Raw genomic sequence first — 13,430 nt, 5'->3', positions numbered from 1 at the left:
ACCTCTCTGGTGCAGTTGCAACATTCCATCCTCATCTTTTTACCTTGGTAAGTAGAGTCTGTCAACATCATTGCAAGGATGAAAATAATGAGTCATTGTCATTGTTTTTTTTCCCTGGTTTTCCTCTCCAGGGCTTTTAGTTCTGTTTAGTCCAGCTCACTATTCCAGTAGTATATCTAATGACTGGAATTGGCCAGATGTTAATTGCCTTGTCAGCGTTAATTACACTGTCAGCATATAGGATACCTAGATATTTGTAGTGATCATCTTTATCTAGACTCCTGATATTATTGGTCATCTTAATATCTTCAGTTTTCACCCATTTTATTTTTTTATTTATTAGATTTATGTGCTACCCATCTCATTTAGATGAAAGAGAGGAAAAAAGATATTTCCCCTAGTTAATGGTGATGTAGCATACTTCTCCAGTCCAAACTCCATGTAATATCTTGGCTGTATACTTGATAGTGTTGAGCAGTGAATGCCAAATCTGTTGAATTTTTCCCCCCAGAATATTCAGTAAATATCTCAGAAGAGAAGGAAAAGAAGAAATTAACTTCTGTTTTTGTCCTGTAAACTATTGTCTGAGTAATTATAAAGCTTTCTTTTCTGTCTGAGAAGAAATGAGTAGTGTAATGATAACACATTCTACTGTGAACAGGTATTTCAAGGGATGAGAACATATTTGTATTCCCATTGTTTCCAACATGAATTTATTTTAGTCTTTTCAGGCATTTCTTAAAATCATACCCTTGGTCAAATATTCTGTACTTTCAGTGGTAAATACCTTTCAGCCTTTGCAACCTCTCAAACTCTTGTGCCATATGGTACAAAAACAAAGAAAAGAAAAAAAGATAGCAGTGAGTGCTCCAATTTTCTAAAGTGATAACAACATACCATCTGAATGCCACACTTTGATTTTTATCAGACACTATTATTTCATTATTTCAGTAATTTCTTTGAATAATTACATACTTTGTGAGAAATTCTTTCTTGACTGAAGTCATATATATGGTTAAATAATCTTACTCCAGTAATACACGGATATCACTAGATGCCTACTGAAAACAAGATGTATAGTATTTTTAAAGCTGCATGTGAGTTCTTGTATAATCTTTTCCAATCTCCACATGGTTAACGGAATCCTATTCTGAATATTAGTAATTTGAAAAGCTGGATAATTGCATTAATGGCACCAATCTTTTAAAAGTCATAATAAATGTTTACACAATTCCTTTACTGCTAATATTCAACATATATTTGTTAAGGGTTAGTTATTGATGCTGGTTGATTAGTGTTCTTTAAATGTTACTGAAAAAAGAAAACTGTACTAAGATAGATAGATAGATAGATAGATAGATAGATAGATAGATAGATAGACAGACAGACAGACAGACAGACAGACAGACAGACAGACAGACAGACAGACAGACAGACAAAAAGAAAGCTTGTATCAAGTCTTATCTCTGAAATAAGCCATGCCTTTATTTTCCAAAAGAGGGAGATGTAACTCTATTCATGAAAATAAATGGAAGCTTTCTATTTCAAAAAAGCCTATAAAATATATTCTAGTGAATGATTAACATCCAGTATCTTCTCTCATTTTACTTCTGCATTAAATGTCACCTTATGTATCATTACTGGTCTATTGATTAAAAACACCAATCCAACCCTATAGTCTCGTCTAGGCTATGTTAACCAAAATGAAAACTCTATTCAAAACTATGAAAAGCAAAATGCATATGAATTCATATGACTAATATGAGATATAGCAATCATCATGGCAATAATTAGCAGTGACACAAATTTCAGCTTCTAATACCCTTTTAAAGACAAGGGGTAGGTAACAGGCTGTCCACCACTATAAACCTTCAAAGATTCCAGAATTAACTTCCTTCTTTTTTTTCTGTGCCTGCATCCACAAACTGGCAAACCATGAAAAAGGATAGTTCTATTTTTTCTCAACAATACTGAAAACAGAAATGAGCAAATTCCATGCACATAAATAGGAACATTTCCTGTCACGGTCTGCTGTTTAGAGGATAATGAGTTAGAGCTTATTTGGTAAAATCTTGCACTGTATGTAATGAGATAAAAGCATATGGTTTTTGCTTCCAGTGTGGCCATTACAATTTTAGAATCATATAATGTAGGAGCTAGAAGAGATCTTGAAGATAGTTTGTCCAACTCGGTGCATAGTGCATCCCTAACAGGTGGCCATCCAGTCTCTGCTTAAATTCTATAGTAAAGGAAAGACACATCCTCCCACCCAAGTGTCTTCCACCATTGAGCAATCCTAACCATTAGGAAATTTTTATGAAATACAATGAAACTTATTTTCTTGTCATTTCAAGCCATTGCTGAATATCCTGCCTTCTGGAAAAATTCTGAACAATTTTGCTCACCTTCTATATGAGGGTCTTTCAAATAGATGAATATAAGCTATCATATTTCCCAGTAGTGTTCTGTTCTCCATGTAAAATATGCAAAACAATTCCAACTGTTCCACACAAGTGCTTCAATCTGGACCTCTTATCATTTTTGTTTCTCCCCTCTAGACATGCACCTGTTTGTCAGTGCCCTTCTTGAAAGATAGTGCTATACTGGATGCAATACTTTGCGACTGGTCCAACTAATATATAATAGAAATTTGTTTCATTTTCTCCCTCTTAGTATTTTCAATCCAAGAAAATGTAGTGACTTCCTTCCTATATTCCATCTCCAGTCTTAAAGTTTCATCTTTACTTCTCCAGTCAGTGTCTTCCTGTTGATTGGAATAATGAAAATTGATCCCCTTGTGTATATGGAAAAATGATGTCCAAATACTTAAAGCATCTTATTATTCAATATCTCTTCCCAAATTTTCAGATGACACCAAACTGGCAGGAATAGCCAACACTCCAGAAGATAGGCTTAAGATGCAGGAGGATCTTGACCGACTTGAATATTGGGCGTTATCTAACAAAATGAAATTCAATTGTGAAAAAAGTAAGGTTCTACATTTAGGCAAGAAAAACAAAATGCAGAGGTACAGTATATGTGGCACCTAGCTCAATAGTAGTAACTGTAAGAGGGATCTTGGTGTCCTAGTGGACAACCATTTAAATATGAACAAGCAGTGTGCAGCAGCTGCCAAAAAAGCCAACACAGTTCTAGGCTGCATAAACAGAGGGATCGAATCAAGATCACATGAAGTATTAATACCAATTTATAATGCCTTGGTAAGGCCACACATGGAATACTGCATCCAGTTTTGGTCGCCACAATGTAAAAAAAATGTGGAGACTCTAGAAAGAGTGCAGCGAAGAGCAACAAAGATGATTAGGGGACTGGAGGCTAAAACATGTGTAGAACCGTTACAGTAACTGGGTATGTCTAGTTTAATGAAAATAAGGTCTAGGGGAGACATGATATCAATCTTCCAATATCTTAGGGACTGCCACAAAGAAGAGGGAGTCAAACTATTCTCCAAAGCACCTGGGGGTAGAACAAGAAGCAATGAGTAGAAACTAATTAAGGAGAGAAGCAACTTAGAACTAAGGAGAAATTTCCCTGACAGAACAATTAATCAATGGAACAACTTGCCTCCAGAAGTTGTGATTGCTCTAACACTGGAAGTTTTGAAGAAGATGTTAGATAACCATTTGTCTGAAGTGGTGTAGGGTTTCCTGCCTAAATAGGGGGTTGGACTAGAAGACCTTCAAGGTCCCTTCCAACTCTGTTATTCTATTCTATTATCTCTGAGCTTGCTTGTTCTATTCAATTCTTAAAATGTAAGAGTATAAAAACTGAAGTCTCCAAAGAGTTTCTAATGGAACTTGTTCTTTTTATGTGTTTTCATAAAAACATCATTTACTAATGAGATGGCCAAATTCACACATCCCAAAATGCATTGGAGAACAATTTTATATTTTTGATAATTTTTCCACAGTACCAAAATCACAATGAATGCAGACTCTTGGGGAAAACATTACTGGAAATAAAAGTTAAGCTATCAATTCTGGAATCAATGTAATCTGTTTTTTCTGTCTCTTCCTTTTTCACTTTTAGAAGAATGTTCAAAAAAGGAAGTGCAGATATGAATTTAATATCCCAGGCTGTGCCACTCAGCTAAATTAAATATTAAATTTGGGTGTTTTGTGCATCTCTCTCCCTTCCCCAACAATAAGACTTTATTTTATATTTTGTTATTTTATTTTATTTGTATCCGCCTTTATTATTTTTACAAACAATCAAAGGCAGCAAACATATTTAACATTCCTCCTGTTCCGTGTTTGTGCCTGTCTGTATCCATATATATATAAAGCTACAGGACATGAAATTAATTTTGAAGGAACCAGGTTAATCTCCAAAACAGAACACTTCAACAAGAGAATAATTATGAAAGTTATCGAAATAGAGAAACACCCCCACAACATGAATAAACGTGATGATACCTCCCGCCTACCAGACATCTGGAAACTAGCCCTACAAACGAGCCCCACCCACCACCCAGGCCGCTACAACATGAAACAACAATGTACACACAGCCAGCACCAATTAGCACCAATCTACCACTCATGATATAACCACACAACCAATCATTCCACTTACTGAAACAAAGCCAGCACTCCACACCCTCCCACTAAGATTTATAGAAAGACGGCAGCTCCAACCACGTTTTAAGCCCAAAACCCAGCCTGAAGATGGCGAGTGGGACCTCACCGAAACATTGCCAAGACAATCTCAATCTTACATGGAAAAAGATCCGAATACAAGACCAGCATACCTAAACCTGTGAAAATCCAAGAAAACAAATAAACATATACAGTGGGGCAAAAAAGTATTTAGTCAGCCACCAATTGTGCAAGTTCTCCCACTTAAAAAGATGAGAGAGGCCTGTAATTGGCATCATAGGTAGACCTCAACTATGAGAGACAAAATGAGAAAACAAATCCAGACAATCACATTGGCTGATTTGGAAAGAATGTATTTGCAATTCATGGTGGAAAATAAGTATTTGGTCACCTACAAACAAGCAAGATTTCTGGCTCTCACAGACCAGTACCTTCTTCTTTAAGAGGCTCCTCTGTCCTGCACTCATTACCTGTATCAATGGCAACTGTTTGGACTTGTTATCAGTATAAAAGACACCTGTCCACAACCTCAAACAGTCACACTCCAAACTCCACTATGGTGAAGACCAAAGAGCTGTCAAAGGACACCAGAAACAAAACTGTAGACCTGCACCAGGCTGGGAAGACTGAATCTGCAATAGGCAAGCAGCTTGGTGTGAACAAATCAACTGTGGGAGCAATAATTAGAAAATGGAAGACATACAACACCACTGATAATCTCCCTCCATCTGGGGCTCCATGCAAGATCTCACCCCGTGGGGTCAAAATGATCACAAGAACGGTGAGCAAAAATCCCAGGACCACACGGGGGGACCTAGTGAATGACCTGCAGAGAGCTGGGACCAACGTAACAAAGGCTACCATCAGTAACACACTACGCCGCCAGGGACTCAGATCCTGCAGTGCCAGACGTGTCCCCCTGCTTAAGCCAGTACATGTCCGGGCCCGTCTGAAGTTTGCTAGAGAGCATTTGGATGATCCAGAAGAGGATTGGGAGAATGTCATATGGTCAGATGAAACCAAAATAGAACTGTTTGGTAGAAACACAACTCGTCGAGTTTGGAGGAGAGAGAATGCTGAGTTGCATCCAAAGAACACCATACCGACTGTGAAGCATGGGGGTGGCAACATCATGCTTTGGGGCTGTTTCTCTGCAAAGGGACCAGGACGACTGATCCGTGTACAGGACAGAATGAATGGGGCCATGTATCGTGAGATTTTGAGTGCAAACCTCCTTCCATCAGCAAGGGCATTGAAGATGAAACGTGGCTGGGTCTTTAAACATGACAATGATCCCAAACATATTGCCCGGGCAACGAAGGAGTGGCTTTGTAGGAAGCATTTCAAGGTCCTGGAGTGGCCTAGCCAGTCTCCAGTTCTCAACCCCATAGAAAACCTTTGGAGGGAGTTGAAAGTCCGTGTTGCCCAGCAATGGCCCCAAAACATCACTGCTCTAGAGGAGAACTTCATGGAGGAATGGGCCAACATACCAGCAACAGTGTGTGCCAACCTTGTGAAGACTTACAGGAAACGTCTAACCTCTGTTATTGCCAACAAAGGATGTATAACAAAGTATTGAGATGAACTTTTGATATTGACCAAATACTTATTTTCCACCATGATTTGCAAATAAATTCTTTCCAAATCAGCCAATGTGATTGTCTGGATTTGTTTTCTCATTTTGTCTCTCATAGTTGAGGTCTACCTATGATGCCAATTACAGGCCTCTCTCATCTTTTTAAGTGGGAGAACTTGCACAATTGGTGGCTGACTAAATACTTTTTTGCCCCACTGTATATAACATTACATACAAACACACACACATACATATAATACACACACACACACACACACACACACACACATACATATAGTCCTGTGGGGAAAAAGTAAACTCTCTTTGAGTTCTATGTTTCAAGAGAGCTGTGCATAAACAAATGCCCAGAAAGCTGAATGAAATGAAGCAATGTTGTAAAGAAGAATGGGCCAAAATTCCTCCACAATGATGTGAGAGACTGGTAAAGTCATACAGAAAACAATAAATTAAAGCTATTGAATCATAAGATGTACTTAGTTTTTCACATATGGCGTGTCCATTTTGGCTTTCTTTTTGTAAAATAAATGATGACTTTGTGTAATATGTCATATGTTGTTGTTCATCTGAATTTGTATTTGCCTATTTTCAAGAACTGCTAAGAACCAGGTGGTTTTTACTATATCCTGATACATAAAACCATAGAACTCAAAGATGGTGTACTTTTTCACATGACTGTACATATGTGTGTGTATGCACATACATATACATAAACACACAATTTTTGTTTATCCATTTTTAATGAGCTTTTGGATTTTTAAAATTACCATAAAGGAATTATATCATCTCCACTCATTTAAAAAGAAACAAAATAGAAGCCAAACCACACCTGTTCAGGATTCCAGCCTCCTATTTCACATTCCACATAGCCCATTTGAAACCATTCTTACTCCATTTTTTTAGCCCTCCACCAAATCCCAATCAGTACCCTTTGCCCATTAAAGCAGCCTGACTATTGCTTTTTCTCCTAAAGACTAAATAACTCTTCAAAGACATTTGCAAGTTGCCTATTTAGCTTTTCTGAGTTCTTATAAGATATGTCTTATTCCCTTTAATTAATCTTTGAATGATATTCAATTTATTACTTTGAAAAATGGTAAAGGATTATACTTCATTTAATATTTTTTGCATTTCCCCAGAACATCCCTATAATTTGTCCCTGGCGTTTAGCATCATCTAAGAATTAAGTGGATTACAACAGTATCATCTGTCTGTCCATCCATCCATTTTTCTATCTATCTATATATCTATCTATAGACTGACACTATTTTTTCTAAGTTAATATTTTCTGTTTTATTTCTTATTAGGATTGTAATTACACTGATGGTAACAGCAAAGTTTAACTTAATTAGTATGCATTTATAGAAAAGTTATAACTTTTTAAAATGATGCTAAAAGGGACATAAAAACACTGGAAAATAATATATTACTGTTGGAAGTGGGCCATAAAGTCATTGTAAGCTCACTTCAGACTGAGTTGGGCTTAATTTTCACCAATGCTTCCTTCTTGCAAAAAATATTTTCACATGCAAGAGGGCAGCATTGCAGCATTTCAGACCAATGCACTATCTCTAAATTTCCTGAACAATATCTATAAACCTCTATGCATTTAAAAAAGAAAAATATTAAAAAGGCCAAGTTCTCACAAAATTGTGAAAATACATGAGATTTGAGTGTATTTAAGATCTCCACAATCTCAGATTTCACCTAGCATTAGCCAGCAATACTTTTGTTTGTTTTGCTTTGCTCGTCAGTTCTGACTAGAAAGGTAGTCAGCATTTACCATATTTTATATAGTCCTAGAGGATCCAAGCCCAAAATAAAATTCAAGGAGAGCAATTTGGGAGTTGGAATATGGTAGTGCAGCTTGTGTAACAGCTCTGTAACATGGGCTATTATAGGGCCCCGAAAGACTGCCCATGCTCTGTACCAGTTGAAGCATCTGAATGTTGCAGGAGTGTATTGCAGGAGTCCAAGCATGAGATGGCAAGCCTTGAATGTCTGAGCACAGGGACTCCTGATCCAGGAAAGACTGCAACTGGCATACAATCTGAACTGTGCAATGTTCTCCTAGCTGTGACTGCCACCAGCTCTTCAAGCAGGAGTTGAGAACCTGTGAGAACCGCCAAGTTGTGAACCAAGTCCAGTGGTGGGTTCCTCCCGGATCGCACCGGATCGCGCGCGCTCCTTTTCAGCGCTCCACCTGGCTTGCGCGCTCCCTTTCAGCGCTCCACCTGGCTTGCGCGCTCCCTTTCAGCGCTCCACCTGGCTCTCGCGCTCCCTTCCGGCGCTGAAACCGGAAGTACAGTTTTGCCCGGCCCTGGCGAAGCAACGACGCCTGTCTGCGCTCCACCAGCTCGGCTGGGAACGGAGATGTTTCCTCAGCGGAGCGGAGCGCCGCTCCGCTGAGGAAACATCTCCGTTCCCAGCCGAGCTGGTGGAGCGCAGGCAGGCGTCGTTGCTTTGCCAGGGGCGGGGCAAGACTGTACTTCCGGTTTCAGCGCCGGAAGGGAGCGCGAGAGCCAGGTGGAGCGCTGAAAGGGAGCGCGCAAGCCAGGTGGAGCGCTGAAAGGGAGCGCGCAAGCCAGGTGGAGCGCTGAAAGGGAGCATGCGCGATCCGGTGCGATCCAGCAGGAACCCACCACTGACCAAGTCCATCTAGGGTAGCATAATCCCAATCAGAATTAAAAATGTCAAATTACCAGATATTGAAGCTCTATTTACCCAAAGCTATTTGGTCCTGCTAGGGTTTAGATGAAGCCTGATGTCCACGCCCTCAAAGCATCACAAAAGGACAATGATGACATCAATACTTGAGTCACTGTGAGTGGATCCTGGTGAGGAATCCTTTACATTCAGGATTGCTGTACATTTATCATTTATATTTATAATAATCTATTTTGTTCATTATATAGTAACATTGGTAATTTATGGTAATTTTGTTTTATGTTACTTTAACAGCAATCCATAGAGGTGAAGAACATGGTTTGCAGGTCTTATTTTCACTTTGAAATATTAAGTGGCACATAACTGAACACTACAAAACTTCAATTATGAAATTCGATAATATATTACATATTAATAAAACAATGAAATATCTTTTTGAAACACGCACCTTTAGTTTGGATCCATGAGATACAGGGCGAAACCCATCTGGTCCAGGTGGGATGAACAGTTCCCATTTGCCAAAATCCATTTTCTTATATGGATGGGAAAATGGATTCCAGTTATCTATAATGATAATAATTAAAAATGAATTAAATAGTAAATATTCATTAAATTGCACAGGTCATATGTAAAAACTGGAACAGACAATTGACAATGATTTTTTTTTCTATACAACTCTTATTACTTTTGGAGTTTTGTGCATATTTGAGGAATTATTTTAATATTTGCAGTGCAGTTCCAAAGCAGATCAAGAGTTAAATTTAATTTTAAGCTAAAAGTTAAATTATGAAAAATGAAATAATACAATCCATAATTCCCTAAAGTTATTTGAGAAATAAAGAATTTTTGACATTAAATCTTCATACCCTTGCCACATTTTCTATTCTGCCTCTTCGAGATTCTCTGAAGACCTTGTTCTTCAATTAAAAATCTTTTCAGTTTTTAGATAACTTTTGGACCCTAGTTTTGCTGAATGTGCAATTTCCTCCATCATGTAGCCTTGCAATTAGGGAAGAAAAACTAGGTGCAAGGAGTCTACATAAAATAGTTACAATTGCTTTCCCAACTCAGAGAGCTTTTGATTTGAAACAAAGAGTTCAGCTGATTTAATCACTTTTAGTATGTCAAAAATATAAATGCATAAAGAAAATAAGTTGCTTGATTAATCTTAACAAAAGACAGCTTAATTAGTGTCAAAAGGAAGTTCCTGTGTTTAAATCCTATGACTCCAGGAATCATAAACCACTCCAGGAACTGTGACATCTTTAGAATGTCATGTTATTCCACTATTGCTAAAATCACTATAATTTTCAAGAAATTAAAGTGATGAATGTTAAATTCTGTATTTAGTTAAGAAAGAATCTGTATAAATTTACACATAGCTTTTCAAATAGCTACAATATCAATACCACCTCTTTATTAGAGCTTTACATTACTAATTGTCTCATATTCATGATTTACTAAACTTTTAACAATGTAATTGTCCAGTTGCAATACTGTGAAGACTCTCTAAATGCTATGAGTATCTCTGGGGTGGAGAGCAAAAAAAAAGTGTTAGAAGCATCGAGAGCACAAATATACATGGACTTTTCTTTGAATATGTGCCCTGATGTTAAATGAGAACAAACATAATTTGCAGCAAATTCTGGTTTAATGTAGATTATATGATGCAACAAAGAATATGGACTTAAAAATCAGTATATCAAAAATCAATGTAATTGTGATATGGGGAAAAATGAAGTTATTCCAAAACATACATAAATAGCTCCACTCGGCAGATGCACCAGGTGGTTTGCGTCATCCCTTCAATCTCCACAGCAAGTTAAGCAAATGGCTTTTATAGTGGGACAAAAGATGAAGAGAGTTCTGGCAGAATTCAATCTCCAGAATTGCTGATCAGCACTCATGTTGGCCAATCTTAATAATGATCCTTTAGGTCTATTTAAAAAAAAACTCACTGTAGTTCAAAAGCTAGAGCCCTTTTTAGCATGCTTTCCCAATTTCTTGGTTAAGAAGCCTACAATCTCACCAAATCATGAGATGGATGGATGCATCTGTATATATCTATATCCTTTTTTTGTATTGTTGGAAATCCAAATACATTATATTGGTTCAAGATAATCATATTGTACAAGTATTAGTTCAGATTATTAATGTTCTATTGTTTAGATAACTTAAAAGTATTAGAAATACAGGAATGAGAAAGAAATATTATTATCAGATTAATTACAATGTGTTGTTCTTTTGATGCTTTCAAGTCATTTAGGGCTCTTGGCAACTGCCTACACTACTGCAGTCTATACAGAAGTGGGCTGCTGCCAGTTTGACCCGGATTGGGTGAACTGGTAGTAGCAGCTGTGGGAAGATTTCAGAAGTAGTCTGCCAGTTTCCTAGAGTTGAGGGAGACTGGTTCAAGGTGCCTAATATGAGACTAGAACTGGTTCCCAGTTTCTAGTCTGATGCCTTAACCATTATACCAAACTAGCTCTATATTAAACTATCTTTCTATCCTATATGTGGTACAATATGAAAAAGCCAAGTAACTTTATGCTTTGACTTTTCCACACTCTGCCACATATAGCATCTGATATATGTCACATATATCACACAGCATTAGAGTGTAACATTAAAAATAAAGAAACTATAGCTGATTACGTCAAATTATTTGTTGCACAATAAAAGGTGTCAATCTTCAGCTAGTTATTTAGTACTGAAGTCTCTTTCTTTTTCTTGTGAATGTGTAGCGGTGTGTATAACATGTATAAATGTTAATAAAAAGAAAACAATATGAAAAAACAATTTAGCAACTCCACCAATAAAAAAAGGGGGGGAAACTATTGGGCCCCTAAACATTTGGTACATTTGTTATTTTCCCATATTGTAGACATTTAAGACCACTTAAAAGCCATATTGTGATTATATTTACAATGCTGTATGATACATTGCATGTATGAGAACTAGTCTTGCTTATATATATTTAAAACTGCATTACGTATATATACTATTAGTTTTGCCATTGCTGCATATTTTCCAAATTTAAACTCCCAGTCATACAGATAGCTTGTATGCTGTGAAATATATGATTCTTTAAAAAAAAAAGCAAAAATGGCTATGTATATACATAGTTTAAGCACTTTTATAATTACATATAGTTCCAAACAGAAGTTTAGATACCTTGGCCAAACAGTATGTCTCAATGAATTCCTAATGAACAGATGACATAACCTCTATAGTGAAACAGAATTAAATAGAAATAACACCCAGTTGAGATTATTTATATTCTGGCTTCCATTTTTTTCCCTGTTCTTCCTTGCAGAACTCTTTCAGTTCAGAGATATTCATTGGCTTCCTTACATGCACAGAATATTTGAGATATCGCCACAGATTTTCAGTGATTCAAGTCAGGGAATTGTAAAGGCCATTCCAAGCCATCCATGAAGTACTTACATGAAAAAAAAAAGATGAATGCTACAAAAATGTTTGAAAAGTGTTATTTGTCCCAAAGGGAATATTAAAAGTATTGACTGAAAAGGAGTTTAATTTTTTGCACCTGACATACTATTTTCTTTTTTCTCAATCTCTAAATAACATCTATGTATTCAACTCTGCAAACAGATATTATTGTTTGGTTTTTAGCGGCTGAGTCAGCTTTTGATCACTCTGTAATTCATTGAAACATTTAGATTTTTTTCAGAATAGCCTGCAACTTTTACACACAACCATATACAATCCATGTCACTACCCACTCAGACTGTAACATGGTAACTATCATTGAGGGCACCATTTCATGGTTTTTGGATATGAAAATAGGTCTCCAGATGCAAAGATCAAGAATTGATACGTACCAAACTTATTTAAATAACTAGTTCAATAATCTTGTCTTATGCTGAGTTCAAACACACATCATATATATTTTAAGTTAAAGTTTTATTGAGATTTTATCCTCTGATTTTATTAACAAAATGGAAAACAAACCCATGACATTAGGACTGATTTTAAGATTCCATATCAATAAAAGAAGCTCATATGTGCTGGAAAATACTTACTAAAATCACCAGTAAGAAAAACTGCTTCTGCACCAGGAACCCATTCTTTACAGTATAATCCTCCATCTATGGATCTGTTGATTCCAAATGTTTGGTAACTCTTTGTGAATTGGTTGAGACCTCCTTCATTTTCTTCAATCTTCTTTAAAATGCGATGAAATATACCATACCTTCAATAAAAGAATGTGGTTTATGGAGTTGCTATATACACATATACACAATAGCCAATTAAATTCATGAAATCAGTCATTCGTTAACTGCTTTAAATATTAACATATTTAAATCTATGGAGGCAATTGTTCAAATCATCTGTTATATTATATCTTACTAAGCCCATGTCACGATGTTAAAAAGTTTGCTAGGCCTGAACTGCCTGAACTGACACTCAAGAGTTAAACTAAGAAAGCTTTATTGCGCAGGTCATAAAACAAAATGTTATCTGAAAGTGATTTATTGCGCACGCGTTACACATTCCAAAATTCTTCTCTTCTTTGTTCGGCAGCCAAC

The 13,430-nt window shown here is 36.7% G+C and overlaps 1 protein-coding gene across 1 annotated transcript in view; it reads right to left on the bottom strand.

Moving 5' to 3' along the window:
- Positions 1–13,430, bottom strand: part of GBE1 (1,4-alpha-glucan branching enzyme 1) — a 124,264-nt gene that overhangs the window by 72,691 nt on the left and 38,143 nt on the right. Inside the window, exons 2-3 of the mRNA XM_081952065.1 lie at positions 12,924–13,093; positions 9,326–9,441 (exon numbers count right to left, since the gene is read on the bottom strand). Coding sequence (XP_081808191.1) covers positions 9,326–9,441; positions 12,924–13,093 — 286 coding nt within the window. The remainder of the gene's footprint in view (positions 1–9,325; positions 9,442–12,923; positions 13,094–13,430) is intronic.

This window comes from Natrix helvetica, assembly GCF_964273705.1.
Source record: "Natrix helvetica genome assembly, chromosome: 4".
Classification (NCBI taxonomy): Eukaryota; Metazoa; Chordata; class Lepidosauria; order Squamata; family Natricidae; genus Natrix; species Natrix helvetica.
This window is presented reverse-complemented; position numbering and strand designations above follow the sequence as displayed.